We start from the raw sequence: 16,013 nt of genomic DNA on the forward strand, positions 1-16,013 counted from the left end.
TCTATGATTCCCTCCATGCTGCTGTGTGTAACGGGTGCATGCCATGGAGTATTTTGTAGCAAGCATAGAAGCTCTGCTTGGAGTGCAGATAGCAGACAGAGACTGACTTCAGCACACAGCATAGCGCTCACAGGGGGGTTCTTTATGTGTTACTGGAGGCAGTGAAGGGGACAGCAGGTATTTGGGAGTGTTCCAAGTTGTCTTCTTCACCAGGAGAAGGTTTGTTAAGGGAGTTTGGGATTTGTTTGGTGCACTTCTTTTTATTTCCAGGGTGTGAATGTCAGGTCGAGTGTTCCTGGATGGAGCAAGGATTGGTGCAGCTGGAAACAGCTATGAAACAACATCAGTTTGGCACTGCCCAGCCATGCATTCTCCCCCTCTTATTTGACTTAAAGCTCAGTCCTAACCAGCTCCCAGGGTCTTGCTGATGCTGTAGTTGCAGCCTCTGCCAGGAGGGGTCTGCTCTGCCTGCCCTCTGTTCTGTGTTGTCTTCACTCTAGGGCTGATCCAGGGCTGTCCGGTTGCACGGTGATCTGCATCGTGGAAACGAGCCAGGCTGGAACTGCTTTCATCTGAAAAAAATGAGCCCGAGGGAAGACCTTCTGGCTCTCTGCAGCTCCCTGAAAGGAGGAGGCAGCCAAGCGGGGCTTGGTCTCTCCTCCCAAAGCAGCGGTGATAGGACAGGAGGAAATGCCCTCAGGCTGTGCCAGGAAAAGTTCAGGCTGGACATGAGGAACAGCTTCTTCCCCAAAAGGGTTGTCAAGCCCCGGAACAGGCTGCCCGGGGCAGCGCTGGAGGCATTACCTCTGAGGAGATTTACCGGCTGTGTGGGTGCGGTGCTGAGGGACACGCTCCAGTGGTGCCCTGGCACTGTGGGTTGGTGGTCGGAGCTGATGATGATCTTAACTGGATTGGCTGGGACAGACTTTAGGGTTCTGTTCTGTGGTGCGTCAGATTATAGCCTTGCATTCGCTTTTGTGCTAAAATAGGCATTTGTGACAGCCCTCCTGCTCAAAGGAGCTCGGCTGCTGCGTTTGGGCTGCTGGTGAGCTGAATCACAGCGAAGGTGCAGGGGCACCCTTGTGCCTCTGGAGGAGCTTTCAGCCTGTTTCCTGGCAGGTCTTTATTTGTAGATACCAAGCCAGAAGCATGTGGCAGAAAAACAGGTGGAGTCAATCCTAGCTCCTTGAAGTCCGTGGAGCAATAAAAGTATCTTCCTGTTATGGAAAGGTTTTTCTTGTAGGAGTTGTTGAGGAACAGAGTGTCTGGTTTGTGCTGAGGGCTGCTTTCCCCTCTCTGTGTTTGGGCAGCGAGGGAAACCGCTCAGTACTCAGCGCTGCTTCTGCTGGGATGTTTTTCACTGCGATGTTTTGCAGCTCTGTTTTCACGCACAGAGGTGTTCCAGTGTGCTGGGTGCTTGTTCCGTTGGCATAGGAAATGCAGATCCTGCTGCTCTGAAGGTGAAAGCAGAGGATAAGTGATGGAAACTGGTGACACATGGTTCAGATCTGAGTGATTTCTTCCTTGCTGCCACGTTGTGTTCCATAGACTACAAAAGCCCAACAAACCACACGTGCAGAGTTCATACACAGAATAACTCCAGTCAAAGGATCTGTGCCTCCTTTGATTGTGTTAATGTGGAACCAGCAAGTGCAAGAGCAGCATGAAATTACAATCCTTGTGATATCTCTAGCTTCCTCTGTCCCCTGTGGCAGATGCTTGACTCTGGGCAGGTGGCTTTTGACTCCAATGAAGATGGAGGACTCAAGCCTTGCATTTTCAAAGTGATGCTGAAGATGCTTCTGAAATTAGCTGCTATAGATCTACTTGGTGACCTTAGTCAGTAGGTCAAGGATCTGCCTTGATATACAGAGGCTTACAAAAGGGGCTTGCTTAGCTCAGGGGTGGGATGGTTAAGGGGGAATGACTCTAAACCCATGCTTTGTTTCCACAATATTTTGCCAGCAAACAGTCAAAGTTTAGTGGCCATGAGGATAGGAACCTCCATGGCCTGGTGATCACAGCCCTGAGAGCCTGGAGCCCTCTCTTTGTCCTCTTTGCTCTGTATTTGAAGGGAGGCTGTAGCCAGGAGGGGTTGGTCTCTTCTTCCAGGTAACCAGCAGCAGAACAAGGGGACACAGTCTCAAGTTGTGCCAGGGCAGGTCTAGGCTGGATGTTAGGAGGAAGTTGTTGGCAGAGAGAGTGATTGGCATTGGAATGGGCTGCCCAGGGAGGTGGTGGAGTCATCATCCCTGGAGGTGTGGAAGCAAAGCCTGGATGAGGCACTTGGTGCCATGATCTGGTTGATTGAGTAGGGCTGGGTGCTAGGTTGGACTGGATGATCTTGAAGGTCTCTTCCAACGTGATTGATTCTCTGATCTGTTTGGGGATCTTAAAGGTAAAATCCTGACAGTTATTTTAAACTTTTGTTTCTTGGAAATACAAATTGGTCATATTAAAGAAACCCCAGGGTCTTCTTTTAAGGTTAGTCCTGTACAAAGAAGAAAAAGACCTGATGTTTGATTCATATCAGGAATTCTGAATCCAGAAATTCCTCCTTTTTAATAGCCAAGCTGGAGAAGATTCTGTCAGGTTTCTGGTGGTGCTGGCTAGGATTGTGCTAGCATGCAGTGAGCAGCATCTGGTGCAGATACATGAGGGGTTTTTGACTGCTTGGTTTGCTTAGCTTTCAGACAGTACATTTTAAAGTAAACCCCAACAGTTAGAGGATTGCTTGGGAGAGGAAAATCAGTTAAGAGGCCTGTTTAACCTGCGAGGTGGAACGTCCAGTAGATTTTTATGATCTCTAAGGGCTCATTGGGTGATACAGCAAAGGAGCCTATCCTGAGTATGAAAATGGTAGATGGCAAACGTCTGCCAGAAGTGGTTCTTGGAAAAGAACCTTTCCAATTTCTCAAGAAAAGAAGAAATGTCAAAGGGAAAATAGAGGAAAAAAAGGTAAACAAAGCAAAGCCTTTAGGTGGAAATTGAGCTCTCCTCTGCACCCTTGTTACTGCCATAGAGCATGTATGTGGTGCCTGCCTGATGATCCACTCAGGCTATAACGTGGTCAGGAGTTCGCTGTCGTCTTCTGAGAGCTTTGATGTCAGCTTTCTGAATAGGCAAAGCCACTCTGTAGTAAGCTGAATACTTGATCTGCACAATGCCTTGAATTTTAATGTTGTTGACTTGTTTCAAAGAGCAAAAAAGCAGTGCTCTTCAACCAGCCTCTGGATACCGAGAGGAACAAAGAGCTGGCATGTGAAAGGTTGGTGTGAGAGAACTAAGGATTTCTCTTTGTTTGTCTTTCTCCTAACAGATTTATACTGATTGGGCTAATCACTATCTAGCAAAATCTGGCCACAAGAGATTGATAAAGGACCTACAGCAAGATGTGACTGATGGAGTCTTGTTAGCTGAAATAATCCAGGTTGTAGGTGAGTGCCTTTCTCTTTTTGTTCCAGGTGTCCATCACCTCGCTCAGAAATCCACTGCCTTTATCTTCCACAGAAAGATTGGGGGGGGAAATCCATCAAACTGCATGGAATTATCTAGATAATTTTCCCTCAGGGACTGCTAATTAATTCGGTAAAGTCTTGTCTTAAAGCATAGTGGAAAAATATTTGATGTTGCTGCTGAGATCTCCTGACACAGCAGTATCACCTCACTGAACGTTTCAAAAGCCACTGATGGGGCTGGCTTGCAATGCTAGGACATTGTTAGCCTTCACTGTCTCCATTTCTGATACCTTTAGGGGCTTGCTCTGAACATAATTCACAGTGATACCAGCCTGCTGTGGTGAACCTTCTGCCTCCAGTTGGATTTGCAAATCCCATCTCTGCAGCAGGAGAGGAGAAGGGCTGTGAGTCTGATGTGGCTGAAACTAGGAATTTCATAATGAGGTTTCCAATGAGGAAAACCATCTATCATTAGGACAAATCACATGGAAAGCCTTCATTTCCCTCAGTTTGCACTAATATTCCCTCCATAATGAAGGTTCTGAACAATTTTCTTCGCTGGCTACATATTGTCTCTCTTCCCTTGGGCTTGGATCCTTCATTAGTTCCTTCAGAGGCTCATCCATCTGGTCCTTTGGATGCCACAAAACACATGCATGGGCCAATGGAGATTGATGGCATGGGAAAGCCTGCTAATGGGAATTAGGACAACTATTGTTAGAAGCAAACTGACAGATTTGAGATGCAAATTAAGAAGAGAGCAGCGAAGTAACAAAACATCAGCGCATGCATATTTATGTGCGTGTGAGATGCTGCAGAGCAGCTAGTTCCTTGAGTTGAGGTACAAATCTGCAAGCCCTGCTCTCAGATGAAGTCGTGAGGCATCCTTCCAACGACTTCACTGGAGCTGCCCTGGGATGCATTGAAAAAGATTGTCTCTGTGTTGTAGAGCAGCGTTTTGTCTCAGCAGCATCCTGCGGAGCTGCCAGCCACCCACAGATGTGTAAACCTAAGCCCTCTGTGTGCAGGTATTCACTACGAGCAGCACTTCAGCCCCTCTGTGTTAACTTCTGTGTCTTGAGAGGGGAAAAACATGGAAACCCAAGAACAGTTAGGTGTGGATTCCTTTGGTTCATATCTAGCTTAACATTCTTTGTGGGAAACTCTGCCTGAGAGCAGCTGTGTAGGAGCACCACCAGCAAAACGCAAACCTCCTGCTACCATTTCCATGTGTCTGGTTGAGTGCTGACCTGTGAAAACTCTTGCAGAATTCAAATGGCTCCCTGAAAAGTAGCCCAGGAATGACGTTGCTTATCGTGCCTTGCTCCCCTTCACCTCTGCATTTTCTTCAGCCATTCTGGGACCTACCTTTTTGTCTAACATTTGAGGTCTGCAAGCTTTCCAAAGCTGAAGTCCAGGGTGAAGGATTTGCTTTCAAGGGGCTTAATTTTCAGGTATTGGTTTCCATGCAAAGGAAAGTTCATATTTAAACGTTCTCAATTGAATCCTCCAAATTAACAGTGAAGAAAAGGTCATTTGTATCTGCTGTGTACGGCCTCAGGCATGCTGCATCTCATTGTCACAGAGCTGGTGAGAACTTTCACACCCAGAAGCAGCTTTAAGTGTAGCCTGCGACGTGCAGGCGTTTCTCCCGACCAGGAGGGGCTCACGCTAAGAAGCTTCTCAACGCAGTTCAGGAGAGGGCTTTTTTCTCTTTCATCTTGTGATGTGCTGCGTGCAAAAGCTGCCGTGGAGATCCAGCCTCCTTTTTGTCGTGGCCTAGAGTATCTGGAGATGATCCAAAGGCATCAACGTTGATTCAGGTTTAATTATTAGCAATACGATTTTTGTGTTCACCGTCTGAGATTTACATCGCAGATGTTGAATCTTGAAATACTACTTAATATCCAAAGCTGGGCAAAGAACAAACGTAGGGGGGTTGGTGCTTTGTTGTTGTTGGATTTTTGGTTGTTTTCTCTTGTGAGGACTCCAGGAGAGTTGATGATTGTGCAGAGACAGCCATTGCAATCCTTTCTGCTTGCCTTGCTGAAGTGAAACAGCTGAGTGTTTAAGCAAAGCAAATGTTAGACTTGGTAATAATGATGTAGCTCTGCAGACTTGCAGTCAGTCTGGCAATAACCCCCCTGTGTTTCACATTTCTCTGGGTATGAACTTCCATCCTGGTCAAGGCTGAGATGGAGTTTGAAGCCTGTGTGGTTGCTTAGGGCTTCCAAAGGACGCTAAAAGGTGCAGTATGCAAAGAGCGTTCACCAGTAGCTGTGTGAGTTGCCTGCTTATCTGCAGCAGAAAGCTGTGCTTCTGCAGCTGTGAAGCTGGACACGTATCCAGGGTCCCCCAGCGTTCAGGCACTTGTGCTGGGAACTGCACCACCTTGCTGCCTGTGGGCACACCACCTTGTCTCATTCACTGCTGTCCCTGTCTTCCCAAGCATCTCCACAAGGCAGGCAAATCGCCTTGTACCTGCCGCAAACAGAGTTCCTTGGAAGCAGGTGGAAGGGCCAGAGATGGGGTCCAGCTTGTGGCCAAGGAAACAATTTGCCTGGTGAGTTAGGGAGATCCCTGCAAAGTGCCAGATGTTTCTGTGGGCTGCTCTGATGCAGTGAGTTACACTTCACCTCAGCTGCCAGTTTGCCCCCGCCCCAGCTTTCCCAGTGGCTCTCTGTTCTGCCTGCTTCTTTGTGGAAGGGGAGGAATGATAATTGTATTAATCTAGTGAAAGCAGTAGCCAAGAGCCATGGGTGAGTTGGGAGCAGACTGGAAGGAGAAGAGGTAGGGCATAAACTTGCCCAGGGGCAAGCAGAAATAGCACCTGTGCGCCAGGAACTGCAGTTCTAGTGACTCTTCTGATTGCCACCAACTCTTTCTAGTCCTCTAGGTCTGAGGTTTCTGGTCACTGAGGGTCTGTGTGATAGGCAGCAGAGTAAAAGGAGGTGGTTAGCCTTTGGGAACTGACAAAGAATCATCAACTGGTAAACAAGGAACTGCAGGGACACCAGAGGGAGGGAAATGTTGCCTTGGTTTAGCACAGCTTTTGAGGGTCCAGTACTGAAACTGAGCAAAGACTCTAAGGCAAACCTTCAACCACCTCAACAGCTTCATTCTTCCACTTGGGGTGAAACTCCTATCTCGATCTGCAAGTAGGGCTTGTGTGTAAGCCATGGAGAAGAAGCTTGAGAAGTGTTCCCATGATTTGTGCACTAAGAAAATCAAGCCCAACTCATAAATAGAAGTTACCGATCATAAACTTCCCCTCCAGATTTGAAACTTAGGTTCACTCCAGCAGCCAGTCCCTGCCCTGCAAACCGACACAGTGTACACTTTTCCATCTAGCAGTGACTCAGCTTCCAGAGTTTGAATCTTTTCTGTAGGTTAAAAGAGTCACTGTACAAGATGCTGTCAGAGCAGTTGTCTTCCTTCCCCAGCTGTCTCTGGAGGCATGACCCACTAGAAAACTCCAGCTGCCTTTTTTTTCCTGTTGGCTGGGTCTCAGTGTTTCACACACTCTGACTGGACAACTACGGTCTGCAGCCTTTTGCTTTAGCTAGCAGCAGCAGCAAGTGCTCTGCAAATAGCTGGAATAAATGTTCTGGCTGTAGGTGGTTGATTTTTTTTGCTTTATTTCCTCTTTTCTTTTCCACTTTTCAGCAAATGAAAAGATTGAAGACATCAATGGCTGCCCAAAAAACAGGTCTCAAATGGTAAGTAGCAAAGTGGTCTGTGTTTGTCTGTACGTGAGTCCATACTGTCTGACTTCAGTGCCTGGGACTTTGAATTACTGATTTTAGTTGGTGTTTCACAGTAGTGAGAGCAAAGGAATAATCTGGAGGGCATTAAGATTGCAGTCCTTGCCCTGGTGTAGTTGAGTGAGGCCTCATCATTGCTCACACCCTTAACCTTGCTCAGTATTTTGCTTACTGGTGTTTTCTGTTTCCAAAGTATCCCAGTGTGAAACAGGAGCACACGCAAATATAATGTTGCTCCTCTGGGTAGACAGCAGCATTGCAAAAGCAACATTAGCTGTTTCTTTTAAAGATAACCTCCTTGGAGAAGAGACAAAATAAATGAACAAAACACTGAAAACAAAATTGTAATGTGAAGGTACTCACAGGATGGTAGGGGTTAGAAGGGACCCAAAGTGATCATCGAGTCCAACCCCCCTGCCAGAGCAGGACTGTACAGTCTGTCTTAGGTCACAGTGTGTTGTATGTGTGCACCTTGGGTTTGGCTGCTGGGTTTCAATTCCTAAAAGAAACGTGTTGGGCTTTTTGTTGTGTTTTGGTTTGGGGTTTTTTTGTGTGTGTATAAAGTATAAAACTGAAGGATCAAAACTTGGTGCAGTGAAATGAAAAGCAGGTAGTAGTACCTCATGAGTATGTCTGCTGTGAGCATTGCTGAAGCTAGAATTGTAGGCAGGACTTTATTAAGAGTGCAAAGAAGAAACTGATTCTTTTAAATGCATCCTGGGAGCAGAGTGTTTAAAATCTGGGATACTTTTAGAGAAGGTTATTATGGGTTTAAGCTGGAAGAGGGGAGATTTAAACTGGATGTTAGGAAAGGGTTCTTTACAGTGAGGGTGGCAAGACACTGGCACAGGTTGCCCAGGAAGGTGTTCAAGGTCAGGTTGGATGAGTCCTTGAGTGCCCTGTTCTAGTGGGAGGTGTCCCTGCCTATGGCAGAGGATTGGAACTGAATCAGCTCTGAGATCCCTTCCAACCTAAACCATTCTATGATTTCCTTCTGTATCTAGAGGGAAAAAAAATCATTTTACAATAGAAATTCTACAATCTCCCCTCTGCATGGCAAATGCTGGCCTGGGAAGGTGTGAAGCTATTTTCATGGTTTTCACTTTTATGACTGTTCCCAACTGGCCCTACCTCCATGGCTGCAGCTTCAGCACAACCTTAAGCAAAGGATTTAAAGCTTTGATGAGAGTTTGCCATCCTCAGTCAGAAGCCACTCTGCAGCAGGCTGCTTGGTTTGGGCTTTTTGTTGTTTTCTTGGAAGGCAGCAGCCTTGCTGGAAGCCCTGGAGCAGGCCCTCTGTAAATGCAAACCATCCGAAAGATTTATCGTGGCTGCTTTTTACTGCTTTGAAGGGGTTGGTTGCTATTCTTGCTGTAGCCACAGCAGCTGTCTGGAGTACAAATAATTGAGGAAACCTTGACAATTACTATAATTTAATGTTCCACAAGTGCATCATAAGAACTGAATTTCATTCAGGACTGCAGTCTGTAACAAATTCCAGGACATTGTAGCTCAAGTCACCAAGTCATTACTCTCCATGGAGCAGCAGTGTTCTGTTGGGCAGTCAGCTGCCTGCTGTAGGTTGTTTATAGAAGGCAGAGCTGGTTACAACCAGAGGCATGCAGGGGCATCTGCTGCGTCAGGAATTGTCAGCAGTCATGGAAAGAAATGTTGCTCTGCCCTGCCTCCTCTGAAGCTCTGATTTTATCCTGGCTCCTCATTCAGGAGGGGGCAGTGAGTGGCTCCGTGTCCCCAGCTCTTCGGTCAGAGCTCAGCATCCCCAGCGGTGTTCTTCACCTGGAAAAAGCAAGGCTTCTGCTCGCTTTAAGTGCACAGGCTCACAGAGCTCTTTAGCACCTTGCATTTACTAGGGCAAGAACGTATGTTCTGGGTCATAAGTGCTTGGTCAAGGGTTGGGCTGGATGATCTCTGAGGTCTCTTCCAGTCAGATAGATTCTGTGATTCTGTATCTGGGTGATAGGCTGGACTTGGACTATCTTGGACGTCTCTTCCAACCCAGTTGATTCTATGATCTTTGTAGAGGTGATGCTCACAAAGTTGCTTGCAGTGTTTTAAGGGCACAACCCTTATCCAGACCTCCTGCCCTTTGGACAGTATCAGTGTTTGTTGAGGTACAGCCATCTTCATCCTTTGCATTTTGTTGTGCATTCCTCTCACTGTAGCTTAACAGCCATTCTCCAGAGCATGGGAACTGGTGCTTATGTCTGGTGCTTCTGGTTCAGAGGCAGGAGAGGCAAGGCCACCCAGCTCAACACTCAACCAGGTGGTGTCTAGTTTTATTTTCTCAATTACAGGTGTCCACGTCTGTGCTGTGGTATCTGTAAAGTGGGTACCACAGATGAGTGGATTTGAGGGAGAAGGGAAAAAAGGCACCATAAGTAAAAGATTTCTCTCTTCTCATTAAATAGAAATACAGAAGAGTTTAGAAGGAAGCCTTCTCCCATCACCTTTCGCTCTGTGGGCAGTTGTGTTGTTTGTAGGCTCCCAGAGCCCTGAGCAGAGACACATGTGAGCTGTGCTGTGAGGAGCCAGCTCGTGTCCAGCCAGATGTATCAGCTTAGAAAGCCGGAGCAAATCTGCCCTTCCAAACCCATTAAAAGGGGCTTTGAAAGCAAGCGTGTTTGCTTCCATGTGGCACAGTCCTTGGCCAGCAGAGCCTGCCAAACCTTAGCTCAGCACAGAGCCAGATCAGGTCTCTTTTGCCTTGCTGTACCCATTCCTGCAGTGCTGGAGAGCATCATCGAAATCTGCCCAAATGGAGTGCTAGAGACAGCTTGGGTCTGTCAGGCTCAGATCCAGTGCTAATAAGCCTTGTCAAATTAAGTTTAGTATTGCAGAACCATGTGGGACCACCAGTGCTTATTAATCGAGTCCTCATGCCAGAAATGAGATGACAGTGATCCCCACTGCCTCCATGAAAAATCTCCTAGGTGAGAACCTTCCCCTCCTCCTCATCTTCTCTAGGTTGCTCTGCTGTGGGGAGTATCCCAGTCTTCCTTTGCTCCAGGTAAGAGCTGGCTGGCTTTTCCATCATCTATCACAGGCTATTCTATATCTTGTCCTCTACCCAAAACCCATTCCAGGGACTTTTCCTTTCCCAGCCTCTCTAGATTTTCCTCCAAACAAAAGCTTGTAATTGAGCAGATCAGTTCCAGCTGGCGCGTGGGAAATCCTGTGGTTAATAGAGGATGAAGTTGTGTGGAGCTCAGGCTCTGCGACCAAGATGATTTGGAGATTGCCACCACAGCTGCTTTGGGAATTTTAGGATGAAATCCCAGCAAATATTGTTCTTGGTAACTGGGGGAAGAAAGGTAAAATAAGACCAATTTCCCCTCCTAAATGGTTGCTAAACCCCAGTAGGGCTTTCTGCTAACACTGTTTTGTTAAAGAAAAATCTCCCCTTTCCCCCCTTCCTTCCCCTTAAATCTCTGTTTCCTTCCTTCCCATTTCCCCCTTCCCATCCTTTTTGCTCACAGGTTTTGAAGGAAGCTTCACAGCAGTGTTTTAGCACAGTGTGGGAATTGAGCATTTTATGATCTTAAATATGATCATATACAAGGAGGGAAAGAGAGAGGTGGTTGTATTACTTACCACACCTGCATGATAAATTGCAGCAGATAAGGTAATGGTAAAGATTGGATGTTGTGAGATGAAGGCAGAGGATAAGATGTTTGAAAGATCAGAGCATTGAAGTGGAGAATCAGATGAAGGAAACAGCAGATCCATATCAGCTAGAGCAGAAGTGACTGGGGAGAGAGGCTAGCAGAGTTAATACTCGGAGGCAAAGAAGAGAGGAGATACTTGCCAATGGAGAGAGTCATTGGCAGACACAGGTGGCAGTGGAAACACAGCCGGAGATGGGACTGGAAGAAGGGGTAAAAAGCAGCAGCTGGAAGATGTTTTATAGGAGAGGTAGATTGCCACCTTGAATGTTGAGGTAGGGAATGCTGACAGTGGGAGGAGGTAGGACGCAGCCTTATAAATGCACTTAAGAAAAAGCTTTGAGAAGAGCCTAAGGGAAAAAAACAGGAGCTGAATTTTTTCCAGGTTTCAAAATAAGATAGAAGAGCTGTAATGACAGATGAGGACACTCCAGGGAGAACTGAAGTGAGGTGTCTGAGCAGTGAGAGAGTGTTGCCCTTCCTGCTGCAGCCTGCTGGAGTGGAGCAGCAGCCAAGCTGTCGGTGCTGAAGGGAGGAGGCTACTCTGTGCATGGAGCCACCAACCTCTTCCGTCTTTCCATCCTAAGCCTGGGGAAGTTGTAGGACAGCTGGGACAAGGATTTGGAGCCACAGAGAGACATAGAGGCTGAAGCAACACCACAGTTCCTCCTACAAACAGAGGAGCAAAGAGCTGTGGTTCCCTGCGGGCATGTGGCTGGGTTTGGGTGTTTTTAAGGATGACGACTTTGGGTATACAAAGAATCTTGTACTGCAGCGTGGGTCAGAGTCCATGGAAGTCGAGGTGAAGGCCATGTTTTCAGTATAGAATCACAGAATTAACCAGGTTGGAAGAGACCTCTAAGATCATCAAGTCCAACCTATCACCTAACCCTTCTAATTAACTAACCTATGGCACTAAGTGCCTCATCCAGCCTCCTCTTCAACACCTGCAGGGATGGCGACTCCACCACCTCCCCGAGCAGCCCATTCCAATGCCAATCACTCTTTCCATGAAGAATTTCTTTCTGATGTCCAGCCTAAATTTGCCCTGATACAGTTTGAGGCTGTGTCCTCTTGTTCTGTCATAGCTTCACCTGCAGGGGAAACCTTACTCCAGTGATAGCAGTGTGATGATTGTTTTACCACTTGTATTCTGAAAAGGAGCTGTTCTGTAACCTATGTGACACCCAAAGGACAATTTTCCAGCCTGGTCAGCCCCCTGGTTTTCAAGTGAGCTTTAATTCAGTTATTAGAGCTTGAACATGCACTTCTCAGGGTGACCCTTACCAACTCTTGGTTTTTTCTTGTCCTTGGTGAAGAGCATGAATTGTTGAAATCTTCCTTATTGTTTGTGTGTATGGCACATGCCAGAGGTACTTCCATGTCCTTTGTCTCAAAGAACACCTTAATGACTTGAAATAACAGATGTGCTGTGGCCTATACTTGAAGAATAGAGCTGGGTACCTGTTAAGCAGCTGACTGTCAGGAATAACACCCAGCATCACCTGAGCAGCTAACTGCGTGAGTGCTGTATGCAGGGAGGGGTGAGCCGGTGTGTTTTGCACAGAGGACTAAAAGTGGCTGCTGCATTAAAGAAATGCTGCAGAATAAATCAGAGCTCTTCAGTTGCTTGCATTTTTCTCATGAAAAAGAATCCTGTCTTTGCTCTTCAAGAGCAGGCAGCCACTTTAACCTGCTCCTGGAAAGATCTGGAGCATTTTATAGACCCAATGTTGTCTAATTGTTGCCATGGCTAGGTGCAGTGAGTCTGCAGGGCTGCTGCTCCAGCCCCTGCGTGGTGTCTGGCTGATCCTGTTCCATAGAGCCAACGAGGAGGATCCTGCTGCCTGGGCATGTGCTGCTAATTCAGGGGAGCAGCTCCGAGGGAAGATCAAAGGCATCAGGAGCATGCTTTTCCTCCGCAGATTCCTGGGGTGGGATTTTTGGGAACACCCCCCCGTGGTTAAATATAGCCATGCTTTTTCTACTGCTCCCACTGCCAGCTTGCTCCCAGTGAGCTACTGAAGGCCATTTCTCTGTCTTCTGCTAACCTTCCCCCTGCTTTGCCTGGCCAGTTTGTGTCTTACTGTCAGTGTATGTTGGGAAGTTTGAGTTTAATGTTGCTGTAGTAACAAATGGGTCTCTTTTGGCCCTAACCCCTGGTATGTTTCCTCAGAGCTGAAGGTTGGTTGGATGGGAAGACATTCCCCAGAGCCATGCCAGACTGCCCAGCAGCAGACACCAGTGTAGCACTCGGCCAAATGCTGAGTTTAGGAATGTTTAAAGCATTTTCTCTAAGCTTCCTGGGTTTCTGTTGGTCAAGTGTGATCCTGGATTGTCATGTAGACATGATTTACTGCAGAGGTGATCTGCCAAGTTGCTTCTGCTTGGATGTCCTTTCCCCTTGTTTTCTAATGCCTGTTGCTCCTAGATAAGATTTGGTTTACTGTCTCTGTTTTTTCGCAGAGATCCAGACTGTTGTTATGCTGTTTGCTTACCATTTGTGTGCTGTTACCAGTGAGACAGGCAGTGTAGGATCACAGGTTTCTGTGTTGCAGAGCTTGCAGTCTAAATACAACCACAAGCCACCCTCTCGCCTCCACCATCATCCTACCCAGAAAACAACATGACAAGCAGAGCTAGACTGGTTTGGGAAAGGCCAAGATACACAGCCCCCAGCCACAAGGCATGAGAAAGTGTCACTGAACAGGCACATGTCTCATTTCTGGAGGAAAAGGCTTCCAAAACTCCTCTGCCTGTGGAGAGGAGAGGCAAGGCAATGTGTGCTGATGTTCTGTCCGTTGGGTGGAAGGAGAGGGACTCCTTTGGAGACACTGCTAAGGGCCACCTGGCATTCCCATAAGGATTGTCTTCATTGTCTTCCCCCACCCCATATCTTTTCTTCCTGCATTTGATACTACCCCATTTGTTTTCCTCATTCCTTTTGCATAGCAGCAGAGCACCAAAACCCTCCTGCTTCTCACAGCCTTTAGCTGGGCATTGTAACTGCTGTGGCAAGGCAGCACATCAGTCCTTTAATACAGCAGAGCTGTGCTGGTCACTCAGCCTGCATTGGATCTGCAGTGAGTTTAGCAAGTCAGCAAGGACTACCCATGTAGTGCCAGGAGCGAGGGTACAAAGGAAGAGCTCGCTACCCAGAAGTAGGTCTTTATCCTGTGGGCACTCCATCCTGAAGAAGAGCTTAAGGAAAGATTAGGGACCTGGGAAGAGAAGCAAAAGGGAGCTACTTTGAGTTTCTATAACTGCACATCTAGAGCGAAGATGAGAGACTGCTTATCCTCCAGCTGCAGAAGGCTGGAGTTGTTCTGGGAACCAGGTGCCTTGTGCAGTGGCAGAAGTGGCCTGCTGGTGTTTGTTCTTGAAAAGGTGAACTTTGGTTTTCTGGCAAAGTCCCAGATCACCTCAGTAAAAGAGACACGTTAAAAGCTCAGGAGGGAGGAAAAGGTAGAGATTGACTGTGGTGCTGTACTGAATTGATTAATGGACCTTCAGACTGCACCCTGCTACAGGCTTTCAGATCTGCACGCTGCAGGAGATGTGTTCCGTGGTATCCGTCTGGGTTGGGAAGTATTTAGTGCCCTTAAACTAGGTATGAAGCTACTGCAAGATCTCTATTGTGATGGTAAGCTATGGGGGAAGCAAGTCCTGACTCAGCCAACCTCTCTGAAGACCACTTTGTTAGGTAGCATTTGAGTCCAGTCCCTATATAGCAGCTTTAGCCAGTAACAGTTAGACCTGCTGTGCAGAAGACCCTACCTTGTCAAAATTTGCTGTATCCTGTGGTTGGGATTTAAACCCAGCTGGCAATTAAGTGCTAGCAGCCACCCTGGAACTGGGAAGAGAGAGGTGCAACTTGTGGACAGTTTAATAGGAGAGAAAAATAGTAACAGAACCCACAAACCAAGTAATGCACAAAGCAACTGCTCACTGCCTGCTGAGCCGTGCCCAGCAGCCCCCAAGTCAGTCACAGTCTTCCTCTGCTCACTTCCCCAGCCTATGTACTGGGCATGGTGCCTTGTGGTCTGGAATGCCCCTTTGGCTTGTTGGGGTCAGCTGCCCTGGCCGTGTGCCCTGCCAGCTCCTTGTGCACCCCCAGCCTCGGGGGGCAGGACAGTGAGAAGCTGAGAAGTCCTTGACTCGGCGTCAGCGCTGCTCGGCCCCAACAAAACCATCACTGTGTTATCAGTGTTTGCTCTTCCTAAATGCAGAGCACAGCACCCTACCAGCTACGAGGAGGGAAACTGAGCACCCAGCTGACAGCAGGCCAGCAGTGCTTCAGTGCCTCTGTGCCATCGCTGCCCCTCGCTGCGCCACCAGCCTTGCCTGTCATTTCTGACACGCAGAGGATGTCACTGGATTCCAGTACGGGGTTTCCAGTTACAGGTCTTATATTTAACTGCTTCTGTGGCTGGAAACTTCTGCCAGCTGTCAAGTTAAGAGCAAGTGGCACTCTGCCTCCTCAAGCAAATGTGGCCTCCATGCTTATTTTCGGTTTCAAGTCTGTTACAGTTACTGCAGGTTAAAAATCCTGGCATAACATCCTTGACCCTTTAGCAAGATCTGTAGTGGGTTTTTTTTCCTGTGGTTAAGGTATTGAATAACTTGCTTCTTGCAAGTACAAATAACAGAAAGCCCTGACCCACCTAACACCTGATGAGTTTAGGAGCTCAGTGCCTGGGGAGGTTTCGCGTTATGGTTTCTACATAGGGAGCAAAGGGACTTTTTGTGTGATACAAAGCCTGAGCGCAATAAAGGGTGTCAGGAGATGAAAGCAAACAGTTAGTACAATGAAATGCCTTTTTGTGCCTCTTGTTTTCCTTTGTTTGTTTGTTCCCCAACAGATTGAAAACATAGATGCGTGCCTGAGTTTCCTGGCTGCCAAGGGAATTAACATCCAGGGGCTGTCGGCAGAAGGTGAGTCGGTGTTGTGTAAAGCTTCCTTTGAAACCAGCAACCTGAACTGCTGCCTGGGAGCCGTCCTAACCAGCGCATGGGCTCGACTGGGGGATTAGGACCAAGCGTTTCAGGATAATTTGAACTCCTAGCGGTTTCTGGTTGTGTTTTTTCCTGCATCTCGGTGTGAAAGG

The 16,013-nt window shown here is 47.5% G+C and overlaps 1 protein-coding gene across 2 annotated transcripts in view; it reads left to right on the forward strand.

Annotated features, from left to right (window-relative positions):
* NAV2 (neuron navigator 2) overlaps nt 1-16,013 on the forward strand; it is a 196,266-nt gene that overhangs the window by 53,482 nt on the left and 126,771 nt on the right. For both annotated transcript variants that reach the window (XM_064163051.1, XM_064163052.1), the window contains exons 2-4: nt 3,320-3,437; nt 7,125-7,177; nt 15,768-15,840. In XM_064163051.1, the coding sequence (XP_064019121.1) occupies nt 3,320-3,437; nt 7,125-7,177; nt 15,768-15,840 (244 nt within the window). The remainder of the gene's footprint in view (nt 1-3,319; nt 3,438-7,124; nt 7,178-15,767; nt 15,841-16,013) is intronic.

The sequence above is a fragment of the Pogoniulus pusillus genome, chromosome 24, assembly GCF_015220805.1.
Source record: "Pogoniulus pusillus isolate bPogPus1 chromosome 24, bPogPus1.pri, whole genome shotgun sequence".
NCBI lineage: Eukaryota > Metazoa > Chordata > Aves > Piciformes > Lybiidae > Pogoniulus > Pogoniulus pusillus.